Here is a 25,865-nt window from a genome sequence, read left to right on the forward strand (position 1 = left end):
GGGAACTCTTTTGATGTTAAGTGGCCAAGAGAAGTCTGTGCATACCGAGGAACTTGAAGCCATTTTTCCTTTTCTTTAAACAATAAGGCAAAACATATGTAAATGATTAAAGTTCTGTAATACCTGTGTGGATACTCTGTAGGCCAAATAGGCGTTGATTCCGTCACCTATAAAAAATAAATAAATAAATAAATAAACAAACAAAGCCATGCTTAATGTAAAAATTACAGCATTTGTTTACATTTGGTAAATCTTTAAAATACCACATATAATTTATTTTTTTTATATGCAAATTCTGTATTGTAGCAGCAAATAACATAATTACTGCCAATAATGTAATAACTTGTCAATAGCATAAAAACAATTCTGAACCAATAACGTAATAACTTCTTGATAATAATCTAACTACATTACTGACTGGTTATTATATAATTGGCTGGGTTACAAAACCCTTCAATAATGTGATAACTGGAGTCAATAATGTAATTATTACATAGGGTGCCTTTAAAGTTTTATTTATAAAAAGCTTTATTACATGGAACATTGTCTAGGTTTAGATCAGGGATGGGCAACTAGCAGCCTGCGGGCTGAATGTGGCCGTCCTCCTCACTCAGTGTGGCCCGCGGATCAATTATCGAATATCATTAAAATGCTGGTTTCACATTTTCACCCTAGCGGCAGCAAATTACATTTGCTTCCAGGGCTAGTCTAGCAACTCTCCGTTGGCTTGTGAGCTTGAAAAATTAAACTTCTATCAGGCCAATCAAATCGTGTATAGAGTCGTTAGGTGGCCTTAGCATAATGATTGATGGCAGAGTTGCAACGGTTTGGCTTGAATTCCCTGCTATTTGAAAACAAAGAAGATGGATGTTGCTGTTGGCCAACAGTGTGACACGAGTTAAGCTTTTTTTTAAGTTGGCAAAACTAGCCAACTAGCTCCGCTGGTGGGAAAACGCATAGGACTCAGCGCTGTCCTATTGCGTGCAGAGGGAATTTAAAAGACAACCGATTATCCCGCCCCTCGGACTGAGCACTGCGAACGGTGAGTGCCCAGACCCTACATTTTAATAATTAATTAATGAATTTGCCATATTTCTTAAGAAATTAACATTTAAAAACAAAATTACATGTCATTATTATAATTTAAATGATATAAAACAGTGTTTTTTTTTGGACCATTTTGGACCATTTTCAAAAACCATGTGGCCCTTGAGCCAAAGAGTTTATCCACTCCTGCTTCAAAGTGTCTCCATGGATTGGACTTGTTTGTCCAGCCCATCCTATAGATGCTTGATTGGAGGCCAAGTCAACACCTTAAACTATTCCTGAATTTTTGTTTTCTGACAGGGCACATTATCCTGCTGAACAAGGCCACTGCCATCAGGGAATACCATTTCCATGAAAGGGTGTATGGTATGGTGGTACATGCATCAGTGAGACTTGGCCACCCATGACCCTGTCACCAGTTTTTCCTTCCTTGGAACACTTTTGATAGCCATTCACCCAGACACCCATTTTTCCTACTTCTAACACATCAACTTTGAGGACAAAATGTTCAATTGCTGCCATATATATATCAGCCACTGATGAGTACCATGATAACACATAATAATCAGGTGTTTTTCACTTCACCAGTCAGTGGTTATAATGTTATGGCTGATCGGTGTCCAATTAATATCCATGGCTCACCACACACATTGTTTTCGTTTCCTTCCTACTTTTACAGCGTATTTTATTCTGTTGTAGTGTTATCCAGTTAAATCCAAATCTTTATTTTTCAGTACTGACTAATTTAAAGATTGGATATTCACCTCAATCAGTTCCAGTAAGCTGTGGCTTACCATTTTGTGACACTTACCGACTTTCTCTGGGTTAGTCACAGAGACATTAAGCTCAAACTTGTCTTCTTCTTCAACCTGCTGAAGAGAATGCACACACCGACTTAAATTAATTACAGTTAACATAAATCCCACCATACAATGCAGCACTTCTGAATGAATAGTTAACTAATAATATATCTGATGTGTATACTTTAACTGGGCTACCTCTTCCAGTATTTTTTGCCGTTGTTCGGACATGCTTGAGGTGGAAGAAGCAGATGGCAAGAGCCTGGAAGGTTCAGCTCTCTTTCTTTCAATTGCCGGACTGTCCAGTGATAATTCAACAGTGGCCTCTTTAAGGGGAAAAGAGTAGATGAAGGTCAAAATTCCAAAAAATGCTACAACATACAAATCTTGTTGCATGAAAGAACATCTGAGGTAAACAACTAATGCTGGCACAATTAGCACAATACCAATACAACCACATGGGTCTGTACCAGGCATGCCTGTAAACACTATCATCATCCCCATAACAGGTGCAGGAAAACCGCCATATTTTCTCTGCTGATAAAAGCTTACAGGGAAATGGGTTATAGTAATACCCAGATGACAGAGACCATGCACAGACATTAACCTGTCCAAAATAGCATTTTTCGAGCTCTGAACCTACAATAATAATCAATAGCAAATATTAAAATATTTGTTCATGTATATATATATATATATGTAATATACAATACATAAAGTATATAAATATATATAAATATACTGTGTATATATATATATAGATAGATAGATAGATAGATAGTTAGAGTGAGAGACAAATATAGAATTACAATCCAGATGTTCAGTGACCTTGAGGAAATGTTCTTATGAGGCCATGAACATACTACAGTGCCTTCAAAAAGTCTTCACTCACAAAAACATTAATGAATCAATCAGGTGGCTAAGCCTGTCAGTATCACATTTTGGTAGGCCAGTTTTTTTTTTATTATTGTTAAGCTCATTGTTCTTGCTTGGTGTATATAAATATGACTATCAATCATTCTGCTTACACTGTAAAGACCTGTCTGACAGTGCAGCAAAACACATTTTAATATTGGTCACTGTACTGACCAATAGGTCACTGCCTTCAGGTCATAACTTCTCATACAACTGACATGGGACCTAAGTCAATACTTCAGTTGTGGCAGCAATGAGCCTAAACAATACATGTACGAGAACAGAATAATGGATTCCCATCCTTTTAGTGTTGCTAATCCGCAAAATACACATATGTTCATATACTTTATACATAACCTTGAGAGAATGTGCAGAGATACGCATGTTTTCCTTAAATCTGTCGATTATATTTTCGAAAAATCACACTGCAAAAACTGCTTATTTAATCAAATATAACCAAGTCTTATTAATCTTATATCAAGATTAATATAAAGATAATATTTAATTATTAATATAAAGAGACTTACTGTACCTAGCGCTTTCTCGTAAAATCATTTGACTTAATTTAAGAAGAGTTTGATTTATTTTAAGATGTCTCATCCTGAAAACAAGCCAATTTGTCCTAAAAACAAGTAAATTTGTCTGGATAAGGCTCCTTAAAATAAGTCAAAGTGTTTTTTCGAGAGAGCGCTAGGTAAGTCTCTTCATACTTTTTTTGACACTTTGTTAGATTTTGTATTTATTGAATTTTCTAACCAGTGACAACAAACAAATCAATGTTATATGCTTAACCTTTGGGTGTGTGAGTAGGATGACCCAAGTGGTGGTGGAATAAAAAGAAAATGTGCCAGTCAGGATGTTAATGAGGATTCACGCTCTTTTACTGGCAGCTCAGCCAAGAACAAAAAAGACAACTAACTTCAATAATTCAAAAAGGAAAACGAAAGAATAAGACAAAGATCATGAATCAATCAAATTAATTCAGAGTTTATTAACTCAAAATACACAAATCAAAATGTGCTCAAACAGGGCCAATTAAAGTCTGAGCCTTAAGTGCCCTCAAAAGCTCACCCTGCTATGCACTACATTTTTATGCAGCTAATAAACAGTTTTGAATCAGTTTATTGGGAATAAACCAAATATGCGTGTGTCTTGTAAACACCTTATTCTGATTGAAATAAACTGAAAAAGGCCATATTTGGTTTACACTGCGTTCCAAATTATTATGCAAATTACATTTTTCTCAGATTTTCCTAAATAGTTGATGCAAATGAGAGTCAGTATAATTTTCAAGTCATCAACCGTTAAGAGTGTAATTTGAATTTTATTGAACAAACCTCCCAATGATAACAGTATTTAAAAAAAAAAAAAAAAAAAACTCAAAATGCACTGTTCCAAATTATTACAGTATGCACAACAGAGTTTCAAGACATTTTATAGGTTGTAAATAACTAAAAATGGTCATTTGTTGAATTTTCAGCATTATGAAATCAAAAGTTATTTCAATCAAAAAACATCTTAACAGGCCAAGTTATATGTTAACATAGGACCCCTTCATTGATATCACCTTCGCAATTCTTGCATCCATTGAATTTGTGAGTTCTTGGAGAGTGTCTTTGCAGGATGTCAGAATAGCCTCCCAGAGCTGCTGCTTGGATGTGAACTGCCTCTCACTCAACCTCATAGATCTTTTGCTTGATGATGCTCCAAAGGTTCTCAATAGGGTTGAGGTCAGGGGAAGATGGGGGTTACACCATGAGTTTCTCTCCTTTTATGCCCATAGCAGCCAATGACCCAGAGGTATTCTTTGCAGCATGAGATGGTGCATTGTCATGCATAAAGATGATTTTGCTATGGAAGGCATGGTTCTTCTTTTTGTACCACGGAAGAAAGTGGTCAGTCAGAAACTCTACATACTTTGTCGAGGTCATTTTCACACCATCAGGGACCCTAAAGGGGCCTACCAGCTCTCTCCCCATGATTCCGGCCCAAAACACGACTCCGCCACCTCCTTGCTGACGTCTCCGTCTTGTTGGGACATGGTGGCTATTTGCCAACCACCCATTACTCCATCCATCTGGACCATCTAGGGCTGCACGGCACTCATCCGTAAACAAAACTGTTTAAAAATTAGTCTTCATGTATTCCTGAGCCCACTGCAACCGTTTCTGCTTGTGAGCATTGTTTTGGGGTGGCAAACTTCTTGAGTATCCTACACCTTGAGGTTTGCAGGACTCCAGAGGCACCAGAGGCTTCAAATACCTGTTAGCTGCTTTGCAATGGCATTTTAGCAGCTGCTCTTTAAGGTAAGACACTACAGGTGAATAGGGTAAACATTTTAACAAGCAGATATCACGATGAAACTTCCCCAGTTGATTACTTACATTAATATGAGAAAAAAATGTATTACAAGTTTTCTGTCACGAAACCTGAGCATTGGATACAGCCAGGTTCAAAATTATGTTTTTATTGTGTTCAGATATTAGAAAGGGAAACATTTACAGAGGGATTTATGAATATCTACTTTTGTTATCCTGTCAATCAGAATAATGCTGTCAATAGCCCTAAAAAATCGATTTTTGCCATGTTTTTAGGCATAAAATGTAATGTAAGTCAGGCTATGAATAATATATCAACAGACCCCTCTGTAAAAATCTTCTACATATAATAGTTAGGCATAAGTCTAGAAAGTTTGGTGTATGTAAGTGCTTCTGAAGTGGAGTTTTCGTGCTCAGAGTAGGAGAGGAAACTCATTTTGAGAAAACAGCCTTGAAAGACAGCCAATGAGATTCTGTTCTCAGTGATTGGTTGCTGATACAAAGGAAGTGTCCATATATGGATCACGTAGCATGATACAGGAAAAGCAGAGCTTTCCAACGGTACCACACATGATATATTTTGGCTCACGGTCGCAGGAGTGCATGCAAGGTTAGAATGCTAACTTTTGCTGAATTTAGGAGAAATATACAGGCGCGAGTAGACACAATATAATGAAATAAACACCTAAATGTGTAAATCTGACTTTTTTGTTGTAGTAGTGTGATAGAATACATGCTAAGGTAACATACTAGCTCAAAATCTCGAAATTGAAAAAAAAAAAACAACGTTTTCACCTGCCGTGTCTCGCCTTAAATCCTATGATTTTATTCTGGCAGAAACCTTCCTTATTATGCCTTTGTCTGCCTGTGCTCTGAATCAACGACAAATTTCTTCACAGTACAATGATCATGCGTAAGTTTTCGGGAAATATCCAATGTTTTCATATCTTATCCACAATTTCACACTTTTCAGCAGCAGAGAGATCCTTTTTCTTTCCCATATTGCTTGAAACCTGTGGCATGCTTAATAATGTGGAACATCCTTCTTAAGAAGTTTTCCTTTGATTGGGCTCACCTGGCAAACTAATTATCACAGGTGTCTGAGATTGATTGACTGAGATGATCCAAAGAGCCCTGAGACACAATACCATCCATGATTTTAATTGAAAAACAAAAAAATAAATGTTTATGACACTCGAAAATGTAGTCAGATTGTAGTTTCTAAAAAGACTGCAAAACGGACGTTGACTTGGCTTTGTTGCTGTTGAAATTGTAAGTAGCCTACCCTTGGGTGAACTTCGTCTTTGTAATGTGGTTTGATAGTCTCTTGAACTATTCCCCCCTAGGGGGGTCCGGGGCCATGCTCCTCCATAAGAAAATGTTGTATATTTTAACGTTTAAATGCATCAATCTTGTGCACTTTGAAAAGAAATTCAGAGGTTAGACTTAATTATTTTTATATATGGATGTAAATATTTGTGCTGTAGCCTAAACTATTTTGCGCTTCAGAATTTTAACCATGCACACACAGGTGGAATAGTTATGATGACACTGCAATAAGTTCACAACCACAAAGCATATTTGCTGAGTTTCAAATTTCAGAAATTGTCAAAAATACATTTCAGCACTCCATGAAAGCGCAGTAACCTGGTGGTCATCTGTGTTGTTCAGCTAGTTAATCTAAAATGAATTAATCTAAGATAAACTTGGTTATAGAGTTATATTGGTCATTTTAATGGGCATCTACACATGCTATATCTTACTTTTTCAGGACAGTCTGGGCTACCCATATCTGGGAAAGTATGATGTGATAATATTTGTCTTATGCAATATGTCTTATGTCAGCCTTATATCAAGAAAAAATCATTTGCGTCTTTTTTTTCTTCATATTTTTGCATTAATGTCACTAGGAAGCAATATATTATATATTATCTGGCAATAGCATAACCATGATGGTGGGATACTCTGGTTAAGCAATTTACAAAAATGTTTACTTTATGACATACTGTAGGCTAAAGTTTAGATGAGAATACATTATAATAAATTTAAATTTGGCTACATGGTTGGAGACCGTTTAGAAATTTGTTGCAATTTAAAAAACAGATTACTTGGGAACCGCTTGTTGTACAGATGCATACATCATATCCCAGTATTCGGTAAGGTCTGCTGTTTATTGTGATATACGGTTTGCCTTGTGTTGAGTTCGTATGCAGAGATTTGTGATATGAAATATATGTATGATATCAAATATGATATGATGAAGTTCAATGTTAAGTTTCTCGCGAACCATTTATCACAGCAACTTGGCATTAATATCATTGGACAACTTAGATTCCGCCCGTTCACGTGATATCTGTATGATATCTGTGTGACGAGTAGGCCTAAACAGCGAGAAATTTAGTTGAACCTGGACTTGAGAATTTACTGGCGCACAGCAGTTCAATACTAGGCTAGTCTTCCTAATTATTCAGTCTCATATGCCACGTATTTGCCAAGAGATGAAAAATAATTCTAGTGGAATAGCAATATTTGGTGCTGAAGGTGACTGAGCTGAGCTTCGGCAGGGTGTGTTGTGGACCTAAGGAGGCGTAGCTGTGCTCTGGTGCACTCCGGCCCAATTTAACCTCTGATTGTTGGTATGTTTACACTTTCCAAATGAATTTGGTGATTTGAAGAAATTAGTTACACTTCGCATAGTAAGCTGGCCTAAACAGTTGCTTTTTTCCACACAAATTAGAAACTTGAGGTAAGGTAACGCGAAATCGAGTGAAATGGGTGAACTGTAGAGCCCTGAGAAGGGGCGGGTTCATTGCTAGACAGAGAGAAAGAGAGAGAGAGAGCAAGGCAAGGAGAGGTTGCGTAAAGGTGCACATAGCTCTACAATGAAAGAGCTATTAAATTATAAAATTCTTATTTTTTTCTTTTTGCAAAACGTAGTTACAGTGTAAGGCGGGAGGCATGTTTCGCCTAGGTAGCCACCTAAGCTATAAAGCACTGCTGAAACACGGAATTGTTGATGATTAAGCTTTTTTTAATATGAATAAATACATATTTTTGAGCTTTTATCAATCCCTCCAGGAATTTATGATGTTGCGATCGCAACAATTAACACAAATTCAGCAAATCCCAGCAAATTCTGGACGACCTTGCAATTTTGTCCAAACACCGCAACTTTTACGCAAATTTGACCAATCATCGTAGTGTCCCCGTGAAATTTCACCTACCACAACAGTCCCTCGCGTAGAATATTGAACCAGATTCCACACTCACTTTTGCAGACACCAGAGACTGCCATAAGTAAGGGATAATGTATAGAACGCCGGTCATTATTGGGAAAATAAGTCCCGACACGGCGAACCGGACGGTCTTGTTCCGCCCTGAAGGGACTTATTTTCCCAATAATGACCGGCGTTCTATACATTATACCGCTTATTAGCCTACACGGCTACTTGCCAAAACGAAACAATAAACTCCCCACGATGTGACTCTTTAGCCTACATAGCCTAGGCTATAACCTATTTGTTACCGTTTCATAGTGGCTTTTGGTGAGAAACAAATTGTTCGCAACAGCACACGCTGAACTTGAATCAAACATTCTTTAGAACACAGCTGATCAACCGTCTGCTTTCACTTTTGAATGAAGCTCCAGTCCTTGCGCAGTAATAAGAAAGACGTAAATTAGAAGCACAAAGCCCATTTTCCTTGACAGCGATCTGTTACACTTAGCAACGGTCTGTTATTGAGAATTAGCAGACCGCCAAACGTTGGGAAGGCCCATTCAAGTGAATGGAGCATTCTGCAGCACTCTGAAGAGCCGTGTAATAACTTGTGACAATAAATAGAAGGCTAACGTTAATGATCTGCTTACTTGTATCTCTCAACCTGATGTTGCTAACCTTCCTAGGCTATGAAAGTAAGTTCATTTAGGCCTACATGGTTTACTGACATTTGAGTAGGCTATGCAACCCATTGGCAAACGTTTACATCTGGAGATGTCCTTTTAGCTTGTCATGTTTGCTAGCTTGTGGGCTTAGTTTGTGTAGCTACCAAAATCATAGAAATTACATACAAATTTACCTCTTCTATGATCCAAGAATGATTTCATTCGACTTATTTTTTAACATTTATTTTAACTAATGACATAGAAAACATCCCAAATTGCATCCACATATCGTAATGCACTGCAAAAAGTAATTTCCACTCGTAGCCGAACACAGTGAGATGCAAGCCTTCACTCAGAAATGTAATTAGGCTACTCTCACGTCCTTAAAGTGGCAGGCAGTCAATTAGACTTACACCACCAATGTAATGTCATTAAAGAGAAGTGTAGCCTAATAGCTTAAAAATCAATATGAAGTTACTAGATACCCGTCATGTAGACCTAGGCCTAGCCTATAAATGCAGTTGCATCCATTTGGATTGGGGGGTGACTGGTCAATCATTTTGGCCTCTTCATGACAGGTTCAGTGTGTGTTACGATTATACCCCCTGCCCCACCCCTCAAGTGGATTTGTCCAAGCAGCCGCTTGGTTTGTGGGGAAATATAGCCTACGAGTCCATGCATGGTAGCCTAGGCTATACAAGTGCCCTCCGCTGGCTGGTGTTCACATCATCGCAGTTTAACCGTAAACAGCAATCAGAGGTGTCTAGTTTTATTCCATAAATATATTGTTTTTATAGACGTTAGTTGCCGCTACGAAGAGCTTCCATTTACTGCACCATGTAGGCTACTGTAGTGCGGTTTGTCTGTCAACATAAAAAAAAAAACTCCGGGTAGCCTACAATTTTCGCACAACTTGGTGGAAAAGTGTAGCACAGGTTAAAGAAATCCTATTCATGTTTGGACTCAAAAGGAATTTCAAAGTATTTCCCATATAGTAGCCTTTTAGCTCACAACGACAATGAAAGTGAAACTTGGAAAGTGGAAGTCTCTCCACCGAGTGTTACATTAGATGCACAATCAATCGCGAGTCGATGCACGTAAAAAGTATCAACTGGTAGGTTAGTAACGAAGGTAGCCTAATTTTGCAAAATGTGATGACGGCACACAAACTTGGGCAAAAACGTCTAGTGTAGACTTGTGATGATAGCCTACAGTTAATGGGAATCGCTGACTAACCAAAGTAAAGGAGAAGATTTGCACCAAATAGGCCTAAAGGCTGTGGTTGTGTTTCTACAACATGTTGGCACAAATCGTAATTTCTGTCAACTATGACGATCTCCATGCATGTTCAGTAGCCTATATTTTTCATTTAGTCAAGCAGTGACATGTGGTTTAATGCATGGGGTAACATGACGTGAGACAGACAGAAGATGAGCCTGTCTTTAGTAGCCTATCCTTGAATCCTGTCCCTCTCAAAACACTTTAAAGTGGTGTGATTAGAAACAGAATTTAAAAAAATCCCGGAGAGACCCCCCCCCGGACCCCCGTGTTATTGTGATTATAATAACCTATAGGTCCAAATCTAAATGTTTGGGTTCAGTTTATGAAGTGTTGCTACAGCATGATACTGTGTGTTTGTTATTTATGGGGGGTATCGGTGGGCTTGTGTGTGTGTGTGTGTGTGTGTGTGTGTGGGGGGTCGTCGATCCAGCAGTGGGCCGGTCCAGGAGAAAATTGCCAGGGCCGAATTTTGTTCCCAGTCCGACCCTGCATGATGCCATCTCTTTAGGGGGTGGCTGTCTTTTCTGGTCAGTTCTACAAAAGGTTATACTGCTTTCTTTGTGAATAACCCCAGTCAAAGCATTTACACAAATAAAGTAGGCCTACTTTGATTTTCTGTAATCCTTACTACTAACCTTTAAGCTTACTTATCCTTTTTAATAAGCATCAAGATGATCAGAGTGGTTTTGGTCTTACTAACCTTAGTTGCAATTTTAATTTTTTAATTTTTGCAATTTTCACTTTATTAACGCAATTTATTTGCAACAAACGGCTAAAAACACTGCAACTTCCATCACAATTTTTTAGAAAAGTTGTCGCGAAATCACTCATTTTATGTCGCAACAATCTCAAAAAATCCTCGCGAAATCCTATAGGTAGGGCTGTAGCTATCGATTCTTTTTGGAATCGAGTATTCTAGCGAATATTTCATCAATTAATCGAGTAGTCGGATAAAAAACTAGATGTACTGCATAGCGGTACAAAATATATGCAGCGTTGGTTTGTGTACATGACGTTAATATTTTGCAGTCACTTCGTCTGTTTTTATAAGCCAGGAAAATCGCGGTCACGGGTTCACGAGTAATTCAAACGAGAGTAATGGGTGTGCAGGTGAACGCAGAGAAGATTTTTTTTAATTTTCATACTTGATCGTACAGACAAGTGCGTAGTCTCTTTGGAAAGCCCCACTTCTTCTCTGTCATGCAATAAAGGTTTTATCTCGTTGCGATGAACAGTCGCGGAGCAATGTAACAAGGAAGAGAGGGTGTGTTTTTTGACGCACTTTGCGTCAATCGGGTTCTAAGGGTTAAAGCTTATTGTTTTGTGACACAGCTAAACACTGGTACCTCATAGAACGTCTATAACATAGCCTATTAATGTGATGAGGTGGTCGCAACTCGCAAAAGTAAAGCAGATAGAAAGAACTCACGCAAATCTAGCCTACAACACGCAGACAGCTTCTTGCGCAGGGGAGAGAGAGCGCGCGCACAGGTGTTTTATGATTGTTGGCTTCTGATGGGATCTTGCTAATTCACTGAAGAAAGACTTATGATTATGGATAGAAAGAACATTCTGAAAAGGAAAGGAGTAAGGCAATGAGGAGCAATGCTATAGTGGAATACTCATGTTGCTGATTCAGCAGATGAGAAGGACCTGAGAGTGCCACTGACGACGTGACTGCCTCACAGGCTCACAGGTTGGTGAAGGAGAAAGCTACATCTAGCTGAGCCCAGTGACTATGCTTTTGTGAGAAGGCACACCATTCATAGGCCTAAGAATATCCCTGGCAGATCTTTACAAAAAATATTATAGGCTTACCATACGCGCCTTTTACACCAGTGTAGAATATGGCAAAGTTTGAGAACCACTGCCTCCACTACTGTCGGCTAATGCGCGCTTCTGGATGGATAGGCTATATCTCGTTTTTTTAACGGTGTGATGTCAACACGAAATATAATTTCTGTTTATAAAAACAAAGCAAAGTGTTTTTCCTTTTAGTTTGGGTTAACGCAATTAACCTTCTGAGTTACGTAAACTGTTCAGGGGTCAAACGACGGATCATGCGTGATTTAGGCGTAGTGTTGGTGACTGAAAGTGCACAAAAATTGTGCCTTTGCTTAACAGCATTTAAGAAATGTCCTCGGGGGTGACGCCCATGGACTCCCGCAAACTGTATTGGCATTTTGTGTGTTGGCTGCTGTTGATTTCCTAAAGTGTTGAAGTGCATACATTACTTTTCAAAAACCGTATGGCAACATACACATGGCCGTTGGTATCGGGCATTTAATTGTTTGAGCACCCACCGACGGAAACATAAATCGGCGCCTATGAGGTAGGCCCTATGCTAGGCCTATTACACAACATAAATGGTCACTAGGCTATGCTGGCGACCCAAATAAAATATCCTTTGGGAACCAATGGCTTACAGTATCAAGCGAACTTAAGCTGCCACCTCTTGGCGAAAAGTTAATAGTTTTGCATACCAGTAGTAATGCATTTCACACAGCTGTGTTAATCACGGAAAGCGCGAATGAAATGGACACTTCTAAATGGAACCCAACCCACTGTAGGCTACAGTAGCTCAAGGTCTGTGGTTAAAGCAGTCATACTGAAAGCGTTATCATTGTTTGGATACTTCATACACACGTTTTTTAATCGCATAGACTACAACTACCAAGCTGGAATCAAAGCACATCGACTCTCCTCTCACACCCTAAACACGCACTTCGAACAAACAAAAAGCATCTCAGTCTCACGGTATAGCCATAGGCAAAACTGTATCGGACCGGTGTAACGTTGGTACTAAATCATCCATCGCAAAAGAATGATTTTTTGTAGCACGTGCAACAAATATGTGTAGGTACAGCCCTGCCCTGGATATATCTCTCAACGTCTTTGCTCTAAAACATTTGGTTTAAATGGAGATGTAGATCACGGGTGCGTTAATAAATCTACATTGCGGCGAGTTGACACAAATTATTCACTTTGACGAATTTATGTAGTTTCAGTCCTAGTTACTTTACTTTGGGCCATGCTCTTCCTTACTTGAATCACCTTTGAAAATAAGAGGATTGAAGTAGCCTATATGGGTGTTTGGGAATGAACGTTGACTTAGGCGCTTTTTGAGACTTTGAGCAGAAATGTTCCCAGCCCGGTGTTTAGGATGCATCATAGACAGGTTATCTTTCAGGTAGCCTATATATTTTCCATTAAAAAACCATCACGTAGCGAACGTGTTGTGGCTAACTCACTTAGCTCCTGTTAGTAGCCTAGGTTATGGTCATAAGCAAATGAGATGACAGTCGAAAGATACAATTAGTGCTGCTATCAATTTGCTTTGTATAACCGCATTTATAGTTTTCTACAAATGCAAATCAAATTAGCCTCCATCACTCAACCAATGCTAACGGTAACATTATTGTACCTAGGTCCTATAGCTATTGATATAATAAGATTAACGTACCTGCAGTAAAAACCAAGCATGTCCGATAAACATTCTCAGATTTTTTTCGGCTTCAAGAAGAAATGGGAATTACATTTCATGTGAAAATCGTCCTATCCTTATTAGACGTTCTCTGCGGTAAACTACAGTCCTTGTAGGAAGCGTCCATTGTTTTTCCAACCCACTTTAGATTAACTTCCAACAAAATTACGTCTCACTGCAACGATGCGCCATCTGGTGGACAAACGACTACGTATCACCAATACTGGAAATGCAGCCATGATGATGATGATGATGAATATTTGGTTTTCCTTTAATCCTACTGAATTTGTAATTATGTATCGGCCGATACCGATAGTATGTGCGTGCCTGTATGTGTGTGCGTGTGTATATGTGTGCACCACCATCTAAAGGCCAATGAGTGTACAGTCACTAAATGTACACATAACTTAATTTTTTTAGACACCACCATGGATGAAATTCTACGAAACTTGGCATACCCCCGGAGAATGCCCGGTTAATCATACACATAAAATTTGGTGCAGTTCTGAACATCTTAACTGAAGAGAGGGGTGATTAAAGCAGAATAATATTGCATTTTCATTTCTTACCGGGGGGGTGCAAATCACAAATGAGTGATTATGGGCTAGGTTGATGTGGCCCCTTGAGACCAACATGCCATAAAAGTTTCTTCATCCTCGGTGCCACAGTTCAGGTAGTTATTTAGGAAAAACTGCATTTTTTGGGTTTCGGTGGGCCCAGCGCGGAGGGGGTGTGGCCCCCGGGGACCAAACGAAATTTTTCCGTAAAAGTCTAGTGGGGCTACATACCCACCAAATTTCATGTGCCCCGGTGTTTCAGTGTCCTGGGTATCGTTGACCAAAAATTCAGGAAGTAGATGACGGGGGTAAAAAAAAAAAAAAAAAAACTTTGACAATCATTCATTATATGACCGCTTCGCTAGCGGCGGTCATAATAATTTCGCGTTACTTAAGTGCAATTTATTATTATGCTCAAGAATCATGCTGCAAATATTTCCTCCAAAACTACAGTTTTGAAACTTAAAGTAATGCAGTTATTTTTTGGTAAAGGCTTTAATAATTATGTCTGGCTTAGGCGTTAGGTGAGGTAGCCTAACCCAACACCGGGAGTGTGTGTGTGTCGGCGCGCGTGTGCGAGCGAGAGACAAGATGAGTGTGTGTGATGAGTTTTTAGTGTATTGCTCACTTGCAATGGTCACTTACATGCATTCGTTTACTACTTAAAATGTACTATTTAAATTAGCCAACATCAGTGTTTATGTTGCCTTGTCGACGGCTACGCTTAATGAGCTGGTGTTAACAACTGGATGCTTTCGGTTTAGATGTTGAATCATCGTTGCGGTACGCTAGTTCTGCTAAGCAGTGGACATATTGCACCTTGTCTTCTTTTCTAAGTTTGAAATGATCCCAATTTGGACATTCTCTGCCTTTTACGGACGGTTTCAGTCATTTCGCCCACTTAATTCTGGGGGTGTGCGTCAGTAATAACAGTCCGTGTGAAACAATAATCCCTGAGCTGAGCAGACCACGTAACGAAGTGATAGAAATTAAACAAAGCTTCGAGGCAGAGAATTTTCCTCGATCATTTTTTGAAATCGACTTATTCGAATTACTCCAGTAATCGTTTCAGCCCTACCTGGAGGGCCTGTTTTATTAAACAGGCAGTGAAGACTATACAGGAAATGAGTGGAAGATAGAGATGTGGGGTGGGTTAAGGACCTCATGTCAGACTCGGACCTGGGTACAAGATGCAGATGTTACAATAATTATTTTCTGTATAAAAACATATAATATATTAGAATATTACCTGCAAATATATCTTGTTCCTCATCTCTGGTACGACTGTCAGAAGAAGAGTCAGAGTTTGGACTTGTAACTTTCATCACACAGTCCTCAGATAAAACATCAGATGGAGGATTGTCCAGGTCATCACTCAGAGGTCCAGTGATTAGGGTGTTTTTAGCTTCTCGGCAGATATCCGTTGAGTCGGAGCTCTGTAGCTCATCTTTACCATTGAGCAACTCACTAAAAAGATCGTCAGAAGGGTCACCAAAGAGGTCTCTCTGTTGTTTGCTGGCAGGTTCACTTAACAACTCTGAAAAGTTGTCACAAGGAGGTTCTTCTCTGATATCTGACAGTGGTTCCTTGACACACACAGCTGAGTTTTCACCAACAGCACTCCCTTGCTCAAGGAGGACTTCTACCACTGGTATGTCTTGGCCATCACGGACAGGTTCACTAGTTGGGTTGGTCTCTGTCTCTTGAAACAGGTCGTTAGTTGGACCATTGTCTGTCTCAAGTTCACATTCATCCAATATCTTACCAGGGCAGTCAGACTCCGCACTCCCTTGCTCACGGAGGACATCTACCACTGGTATGTCTTGGCCATCAAAGACAGGTTCAACAGTTGGTTTGGTCTCTGTCTCTTGAAACAGGTCATTAGTTGGACCATTGTCTGTCTCGAGTTCACATTCATCCAATATCTTACCAGGGCAGTCAGACTCCGCACTCCCTTGCTCAAGAAGGACATCTACCACTGGTATGTCTTGGCTGTCACTGACAGGTTCACCAGTTGGTTTGGTCTCGGTCTCTTGAGACAGATCATTAGTTGGACCATTGTCTGTCTCAAGTTCACATTCATTCAATATCTTACCAGGGCAGTCAGAATTAGCACTCCCTTGCTCAAGGAGGACATCTACCACTGGTATATTTTGACTATCACTGACAGGTTCACCAATTGGGTTCTCCGTCTCTCGAGACAGATCATAAGTTGTACTACTGTCTGTCTCAAGTTCACATTCATCCAATATTTTACCAGGTGAATCAGAAGAAAATTCATTGATGAGGTCAGCAGATAACATATGCATGACAGATTCACTCTGGACAATAAGGGGAGTTCTGACATTGTCTTCTGGTTTGCTCACAGTACTCTGTGGTGTCCACAAAATGCTATCAGGTGCCTTGATTGGTTCTTCCTTTGGTTCGATGTCAACAGGTTGTTCACCTTGTTTGTCAATTGCATCCATGTCTAACTTGATTATGGAATCAGTTAAAGGATTAATGACATTGTCAGTTGGTAATTCAGAAAAGATGTCATCTGGAGCATTGTTGGCCTCTGCTCCAATCACATCCTCCTGCAAATAGCAAAGAAAAGTCATCATTCTCCCAACCCCTGATACTTAAAAGATATCTTAAAGGTACATCACAAGAAATGTCTTGAAGACTTTTCCACAGGGTATTTCTGGAAGGTTGGTTAGAGTATAAAAGTATATCTGGAGGCACTGTCTCTGGTCTTTCTGCTAGTGATAATTTTTTAATTAGGTTTTGAATTTAAAGGGATACTTCACCGATTTGCATTAAGCTTTGTTTCACAGAAACCCGGTAGTATTTTCAAAAAATCGTGCTTCTCTCCCTCATTTTCTCTTGAGATGAGAATTTCTTGCCTGGAAAAAAATCCCCCTACAGTATAATGCAAAAATCATCATTTTAGGAAAAATAGAACAGTAGAAAAAGCCCGGGCCGACTCAAGCTGGGGCGGACTGGTGGTGTCAGTGCTCACGCTGTGCACCGATGGACTAATTTTATACAGTCTATGCTATAGACACACAGGCTGTGAATATCAGCGATGCCAGTTTCTTCTTGAAGAAATCGCGAAATCAGCCGAGGAAATGGCAGCATGTGTAACAGAGCACCATAGCTTCGCGCCACACATGGACAGGGGGGTCCCGGAGATCTATTTCAGGAGGATTCCGAAGGCAAGAGACTGGGAAAAGGCAATCGTCTTGTTTTTCCTGCCTGTGTTTGGAACATCAGCCGATACCTGGCTCCCGACGGACAGTAGGTCATCCATAAGATGCTCAGGATGAGCTACAATAAGTTTGACATTGTTCAAGTATAAGTATAAGTATATATACTCTTTTGATCCCATGAGGGAAATTTGATCTCTGCATTTATCCCAATCCGTGAATTAGTAAAACACACCTCACAGTGAACACACAGTGAGGTGAAGCACTAATCCCGGCGCAGTGAGCTGCCTGCTACAACAGAGGCGCTCGGGGAGCAGTGAGGGGTTAGAATATTACAAGCTGTTTTATTGGCCAAGTAGGGGTGCCAATAATTGTGAGCGACGTGGTTTTGTTAAAAATATTTATTTCTTTATGAGATTTTCCTTTTTCGCTAAATAAATTTGTTTCCCTTCAAGGTTGGATTTTCTCACTGTTTTCATTGTGAGATTACAATAATTCACCAAAAAATACATTTTTTATACCAGTTTTTAGTCAACTTTAGCAGAGGTGGCAATAATTCTGGAGGGTACTGCATGTCAGAGACTTTGTCTCAAATTTCCTTTTGGTGCGACTGTCTGAACTCCCGTACCAGATAGTAGGGGTGTCACAATTCTCCAAATCCTCGATTCGATTAAATTTTTGATTTTATAGGTCACGATTCGATTCGATTTTCGATCTTTTTTTATATATGTGACCCTGCAAGGCAAAACCAGTCATTTTACGCACGGTGCTATTTTGAGAAAATCCACGATAAACAAACGTACGGGTTAAAATGTCGAATTTCACGTTTTACTATAATTTGATGGTATACAGTCTACACTTTCATATTGTGAACAAATTTCACGGATAAACGTTTTGACAGTTAAACCCTGACTTTATTTAGGTGAAGATTCAACACATTAGCAGTCATTCCCTTTGTCCACGCCGCTATAAGGTTTTACGGTAGAGCTAAAATTTACTCATTAGGCTACTCATTACTCAATGTGTCAGCGTTCTTGGCAGATGTAACCACATATGAATGTGAAAGACTTGCCTTTCAGGGCACGGACGGTCAAAAGCACAAACATTTAGAAACATCATTGTGTCATTTTAGTGACCAGGAGAAGTTTTTCATTGACGTAGGCTAGGCTAGCGCATTTTAAAAAGTATACACAATCTGTGTACACATAACTTCCTCTCCCCTTACTTCCCCCGAAATACATTAATTATATTCTATGATGACACCTTATGACGTCCCAGGTACTACTATGGGGCAGAAAAAGACACTTACTGCACGGTTGAAACTGCACATATTCAGTCATCCGCTTCAAAGTCACGCTATAAGGCTAATAATAGCTGTGCCCTCACACTATCGCACGTGACAATGGCGTATCTGGCGTATTGTGACAGGAGAACCATGCCAACTTTGGATGCGATTATCTTAGCGATACTTTTTGCAATACCCTCAATATACATATCGTTGGAAAGCTTCGTTTTTGACCGTTCATGTGAGCACAATAACTTAATGTTGTAAATTTTGCCAAAACGACTGGTTTCGCCTTGCAGGGTCACATATTACTATTAATGCATTCCTTATATGTTGTTTACTTTTTTTTGCCCTTTTCCTTTTCTCTTTGGGGGGGGGCTTTTATTTTGAAACCGCTTTTTATTTTAAGTAAGTATAAGTATATATACTTTTTTGATCCCATGAGGGAAATTTGGTCTCTGCATTTAACCCAATCGGTGAATTAGTGTAACACAAACAGCACACAGTGAGCGCAGTGAGCTGCCTGCTACAACGGCGGCGCTCGGGGAGCAGTGAGGGGTTAGGTGCCTTGCTCAAGGGCACTTCAGCCGCAGCCCACTGGTCAGGGCTCGAACCAGCAACCCTCCGGTTACAAGTCCAGAGTGCTAACCAGTGGGCCACGGCTGCCCACTTTTTGAAACCGTTCCAACCGCGAGGTTGTAATGTAAACAGAACAAACATTAGGCTAAACAGAGACGTGAACATAGTGAAATGAAACAACAAAGAATGATAATTTGATTGTTTCAGCACACTACGAAGAGACCCAAGGTTAGTGTTCATGAAATATGTACCTATCAATGTGCATTTTAAGCCTTAAAGTAATTTTGGACTGTAACTAGCCTAGATCATCTTTTCACTTGCTAAGTTGAGTAGGCTAAGTTAGTGTTAATTGACGTGAATGAACGACAAAATACTTCCACACGGGTGATTTCAAAGTAGCAAGAGGGGCTTCGATTTCGGTAGGTTGATGTGTATTTTAATTGGCTGCAGCCTAAAATTAGAGGAGTGTTGGCTGGGGCACCTGCACCGTACGCCGGCGACCCGGGTTCGATTCCCGCCCCGTGGTCCCACCCCTGCTCTCTCTCCCATTCGCTTCCTGTCTCTCTCCACTGTCCTATCATTAAAGGCATAAAAAGCCCCCCCCCCCAAAAAATATACTAAAATTATAGGAGTGTTGACGCCGCAGTTCAGCACGTGCGTGCGCGTTTGTGTATCTTGGCATACATGCTGGACGTGACATTGGGGGTGTGGCTGCATCATCGATTCTACTTTTGAGTTCGAAGTTCGAGATTGAGATGCATTGACACCCCTACCAGATAGTGATGGATGAAGTGATGATGGCTTTATAAAAATGCACCAACAGGAATTGCTCACACGGAACCTTTTCAGTTGCCTTCAGTTACACTTATGAGGCCGATGATAGTGGTGTTATCTGCATATTTGTGACTAAATGATGGTGCAATATCAATATAACTGTTCACACAAAATGTAACTTCTGTCTACAAACACCTTGTAAATATTTTGTCACTCATCATGAGTCACTTATGACAGGTTTTGGACTTTGTACATCAAAGCGTTGCTGAGATATGAGCTCACTTCCTGTATTGCAGCGCCCCCCTATAGAGGCCAAATGATGCCAATTTCCTAGTGCGTCCTCACAATCAGATACCAAGTCCCTGTACCAAGTTTGGACTTCATACATTAAAGCATAGCCGAGATGTTAGCCTACTTCCTGTTCCTCTCGGAGGTCCAATATGGCGGAAAGTGACGTAATAGGGGTCATTGAACTTAGGTCGGCCCAGGGATTCCAACGGTGCCTGTTATGTGAAAATCGGACGCACCGTTCAATGGTCACATGTGTGAATGCAATCCAGGTTCGACCCATTGGTGGCGCTAGAGTGTTGGGCATAGAGTTCTGGAAATTGGTGAGAGTGATCATGGGACAGTGCTGAATCAGTGTGCCAAATTTCATAAAAATATCATTCTTTAAACCCAGCGGTTCAATTTTTGGCCAGATTTTGACCTGTTGGTGGCGCTAGATGGCTGGATTTAGAGGTCCGTAAATGAGTGTGAATGGTCAGTGGAGTGTCCCGAAACTTTCTGCCAAAAAATCTGCACTTTTTAGCCAGGCGTTCTATGGGCTGCCATAGACTCCAATGGCGGAAGTATAATAATAGGAAAAGCTAGTACCTCAATGGGTGCCTTCGCAGCTTCGCTGCTTGGCCCCCAATAAATATAGCTGCAAGCAGCAATGTGGGGGCCTAGCTGTACACTAGCAGGAATGGCGTTGCCATGGCATGAGCAAGCACTTACAGCAACTTTCATAGCAATTGGATAAAGAATGGCTGAGATATCAGCTCATTTACTTTGTGAGAACCCACAAGGACATTGGTGTAATTTGGCCTATAGGGGCGCTGTAACAATCAGCTACCATGTCCTGTACCAAGTTTGGACTTCATACATCAAAGCAGAGCCCATCTACGGAGAGCCTGGCCACTCCGTATTAAGTCCCATTGTACCGAATTTTGGTTGCAGTTCCACCAGATTTCCACTGGGGGCGATCGCCATGAGTGCAGAATGAATAGGAGTCAATGGAGTTAGACGGCTAAATTTGTCTCTTTCACCTGATTGTCGTTGACAAATCTCAGATTTGATTGTAGTTTGTATAACTTCAACATGGGTTATAGGTCAAAAGTTGAATGAGCGAGTACTTATGTCCTTTTGATTTCTTACAGGTTGGGTCGTTGTTGCCCATAACACGCTAGCATTGTGCTAATGAATGACGTCATTGACATGTTTGAAAGGCTTTTTAGGACAATTAAGTGACTTTAAAAAATATAATACTCAACCAAGTGTATTTTCTTTGCCTCCCCTTTCGAATACAATATTCAAACTAGAAAATGTAATTTCGAGGAAATTACCAGTGCATGAAAATATAAACATACTGTTTATTAACATAAAATGCCAAACAAACTTTTATTTGGAAACAGTTGGCAGGAGTCATAGTTGATAACAATGGACAGTTGAAATGGCTGAACAGTTAAATAGCTGAGTAGTTTAAATAGTTAAATTATTTAATAGTGAACTAGAAATGCAATTCCAAGGAATTACCAGTGCATGAAAATGCTTAAGTTGTGATGTAAAATATCATGTATCGTTAAAACAGATAATACAGAGATGGTTACTACGGTGATGCTAGGATAGACATGGTGGTTGCATAGCTTAATAAAAGTTGATAGTTTAAAAGTAGACTGTTTAAAAGCTGAATGTAGATAGTTTAAAAGTTGTTGATAGACAGTAGATAGTTTAAAAGTTGTTGATAGACAGCTAGTTTAATGATAGTTTAAAAGTAGACCGTTTAAAAGTTGAAGGTAAATAGTTTAAAAGTTGTTGACAGACTGGAAGTTTAATGAATGTTGATATTCAAATAGTTTAATGGCTGTGTATAGGTAGATATTTAACAATAACTGAAAGTTGGAATGGCTCTGATGTTTGCTAGCAGTTATGCTAAGATTTTTAACTATGCTAAACATGCTACTTAGCTAATGTTTTATAGCAGTGCTAGAAATGCTAACATGCTAACCATGCAACTTAGCTAACGTTTTCTAGCAGTTTTGATAAACATGCTAACTATGTTAGCAATGCTAACTATGCTAACCATGCTACTTAGCTAACTTAACTAACGTTTTCTAGCAGTTTTGCTAAACATGCTAACTATGCTAGCAATGCTAACATGCTAACTATGTTAACCATGTGACTTAGCTAACCTAGCTTATCATTTTTAGTAGTTATGCTAATTAACATGCTAACTATGCTAACCATGTGACTTAGCTAACCTAGCTAATAATTTTAGCAGTTATGCTAACTAACATGCTAACAATGCTAGCTATGTGACAGCTAACCTAGTTAATCATTTTTAGTAGTTATGCTAACTATACTAACTAGCATGCTAACAATGCTAACTATGGTAACCATGTGACTTAGCTAACCTAGCTAATCATTTTTAGCAGTTTTGTTAAAAATGCTAACATGCTAACTAGCTACAGTGGTTAGGAGTCATAGTTGATGACAAGTTAAAAGTTGTTGATAGACAGCTAGTTTAATAGATAGTTTAATCATAGTTTAAAAGTAGACTGTTTAAAAGTTGAATGTATATAGTTTAAAAGTTGAATGTAGATAGTTTAAAAGTTGTTGATAGACAGCTAGTTTAATAGATAGATAGTATAATGATGGTTTAAAAGTAGACCGTTTAAAAGTTGCATGTAAAAAGTTCAGTAGTTTAATGGGTTACATTGTTTAACAGTGGATTATTGTAGTGAGGACTTTTATTTTGAAACAGTTTTGGGCAGAGGAAACAGTTGAATAGGATGTGTAGTCTTAATTGACCCAGATTGTATGCTTAAAGCCTGAGGCTGCAGGTGGCCTGAACAGCTGCCATAGGATTCTAATTGCTTAACGGCCAGATATGATGTCTGTCGGCAATGTTAAGTCTATGGGGATTCTTAAAAAGTTTTTCTTTCATAGTTTAAAAGTATAAAAGTTGAAAAGACATAGCAGCTTGGTCCGTTTGAATACCTACGTTACAAAGTTTGAATGAAGTTTCTAAGTTAAACTGTTCAAGAGAAATAGCGTACGGAAAAAGTGGTAAGCGGTAAGTGGTAAGTTGCCTAGGAAGAACAGTACATTGCATTTTCATGCACTGTAATTATTGTAGTGAGGACATTTATTTTGAAACAGCCTGAGACAGAGTATATAGTTTAAAAGTTGAATGTAGATAGTGTAATGGATGTTGATAGACAGAAAGTTGAATGGATGTTGATAGGCAGATTGTTTAATGGATGTTGATGTATAGTTTAATGGGTGGATGAGTGAATGGTTTGAAGAGGATGAATGGATAGAAAGTTGGATGGAATGTGCCTTATATCCTTGTAGAATTAAGAGACACAGAGAGAGTTGGCCTAGTTAAGCAGAAAGCAGTTGATACAGGTGCAATCAGTTTAACTGGCCCTTTGATGGGTCCTAGTAGTGAGCAGCTGGAAGTTGATACAGGTGCAAATCAAGTTAATTAGTCCATTGTGATGTCATAGTGCTAATGCAAAGTCTATGTGGAAAAATAAGCTTGTTTTTTGTTAATATCTCAAAAAGTATAAAGTTTACAAAAGTGAAAAATACATTCCTCAAGTGTCCTTTTCAAGACCTACGTTACAAAGTTTGAACGAAGTTTCTATGTTAAACGGTTGAAGCGGAATTAGACGCAGAAATTTGGTGGGAAGAATAAGAAGAAGAAGAAGAAGAAGAAGAAGAAGACTTCAGATAACAGAACAGTGCATTTTCATGCACTGTAATTACTTGAAAAAAAATTATAACCCGAGAAAAGTGGATTTTGAGGGTACAGCTCCATAGACCTCCAGGCATTCTGCACTCGTGGACGAGTGCCCTCATGTGGAACCACAGAAGGAACTGCAACCAGTTCAGAAACCGGAAGTTTTCTGAGAGTGGCAGTTCTCCCCTTATTAGACATTTTCTGATCAAAGCATTGCTGAGATATGAGCTCACTTTCTTTATTACAGCGCCCCTAGTGGCCAAATGAGACCACTTTCCTTGCATGTCCTCACAATCAGCTAACATGTCCCTTTATCAAGTTTGGACTTCATACAAAGCGTCGCTGAGATACGAGCTCACTTCCCGTATCGCAGCGCCGCCTATAGAGGCCAAATGATCAATGCCAATTTCCCAGTGCGTCCTCTAGGGTGGTCCTTATTTTGAGAGAAAAAAATAATACCTGATTTTATTATGCTCTGACCCCCTGAATATGTTACATTTGTTGAAAAAACATTATTTGCAAAGTTTTATGAGTTTTGGAGAATATTTAGAGGTAGCTCAATTGACTTAAAGTTAGTTAATACAAGTCAATAACATTTGCATAGGCAACATCAAAAATGTCATTATAGTCTGAGGTAAACATGTTCTTTCTTCTTCTGTGTTTCTGACCTTCTTTTGGCGTTCTTTTTCAAAGCCGTCCATTCTGTGAACAGTTTTTCAACCTTCTTTATTATATCTTGCTTGTAGCGCAGAGGAATTCTAGCCCTATCCCGGAATTTCTCCACTTTCTCCACGTTTCTAGTAGCAGCTAACTTAACCATCTCCTTCTGTTGCAAATGACAATGAAGAAAGTAGCTGGACGTGCTGTTTAGAAGGCAGCTTTGCTCCTGTAATATTATCCTGAGTGGTTAACAAATACAACTTTCTTCTATTTGATGCCATCTCATACAGGAATGACCACTGAACACTTGGTGAACAGTTGTCTGAGTCAGTGCGCAATACTGTTCAATGTGCTCAACTTCTGCAGTATGCTTCTTCTTTCTTGAGAAAGCTTAACAGTTTTGTAAATGTAAATCAGGTTTATAGGCCAAGTATACTTGCATATACAAGGAATTTGGTCACTGCTTTTATCCCATCCGTGAATTAGTGAACACACAGAGCACACAGTGAACACACAGTGAGGTGAAGCACACACTAATCCAGAGCAGTGAGCTGCCATAGCAGCGCACGGGGAACAGTGAGGGGTTAGGTGCCTTGCTCAAGGGGCACTTGGTCGGGGATCAAACCGACAACCCTTCGGTTCCAAGCCCAAAGTCCTAACCAGTAGGCCACGGCTGCCCCTATTTGCTGTATGATATGAGACAAACATTAAGACATTTTAAATGAAAGTTTTAACATAAGTACTATTATAACCAGGCAACATTCAGAAATTACCTGGCTTCATTCTTAGTTTTTATTGATAGCTTTTTATCAACAATGGAACAAGTCCCTAGACCAAGTTTGGACTTCATACATCAAAGTGTTGCTGAGATATGAGCTCACTTCCTGTATTGTAGCACCCTCTATAGAGGCCAAATGATGCCAATTTCCTGGTGCGTCCTCACAATCAGATACCAAGTCCCTGTACCAAGTTTGGACTTCATACATTAAAGCGTAGCCGAGATGTTAGTCTACTTCCTGTTAGGCGGCATCATAGCCATGTGTGATTGGCTGTCACGGGCAAATAAACTTGAAATTAAAAAAAAG

The 25,865-nt window shown here is 39.5% G+C and overlaps 1 protein-coding gene across 4 annotated transcripts in view; it reads right to left on the reverse strand.

Annotated features, from left to right (window-relative positions):
* Window positions 1–25,865, reverse strand: part of snx1a (sorting nexin 1a) — a 94,593-nt gene that overhangs the window by 53,429 nt on the left and 15,299 nt on the right. For 3 of the 4 annotated variants that reach the window (XM_048256496.1, XM_048256497.1, XM_048256495.1), the window contains exons 2-5: window positions 15,535–16,861; window positions 2,046–2,173; window positions 1,859–1,919; window positions 124–167 (exon numbers count right to left, since the gene is read on the reverse strand). In XM_048256496.1, coding sequence (XP_048112453.1) covers window positions 124–167; window positions 1,859–1,919; window positions 2,046–2,173; window positions 15,535–16,861 — 1,560 coding nt within the window. The remainder of the gene's footprint in view (window positions 1–123; window positions 168–1,858; window positions 1,920–2,045; window positions 2,174–15,534; window positions 16,862–25,865) is intronic. The other variant, XM_048256498.1, reaches the window with a different exon arrangement.

This window comes from Alosa alosa, chromosome 11, assembly GCF_017589495.1.
Source record: "Alosa alosa isolate M-15738 ecotype Scorff River chromosome 11, AALO_Geno_1.1, whole genome shotgun sequence".
NCBI classification, from domain to species: Eukaryota; Metazoa; Chordata; class Actinopteri; order Clupeiformes; family Clupeidae; genus Alosa; species Alosa alosa.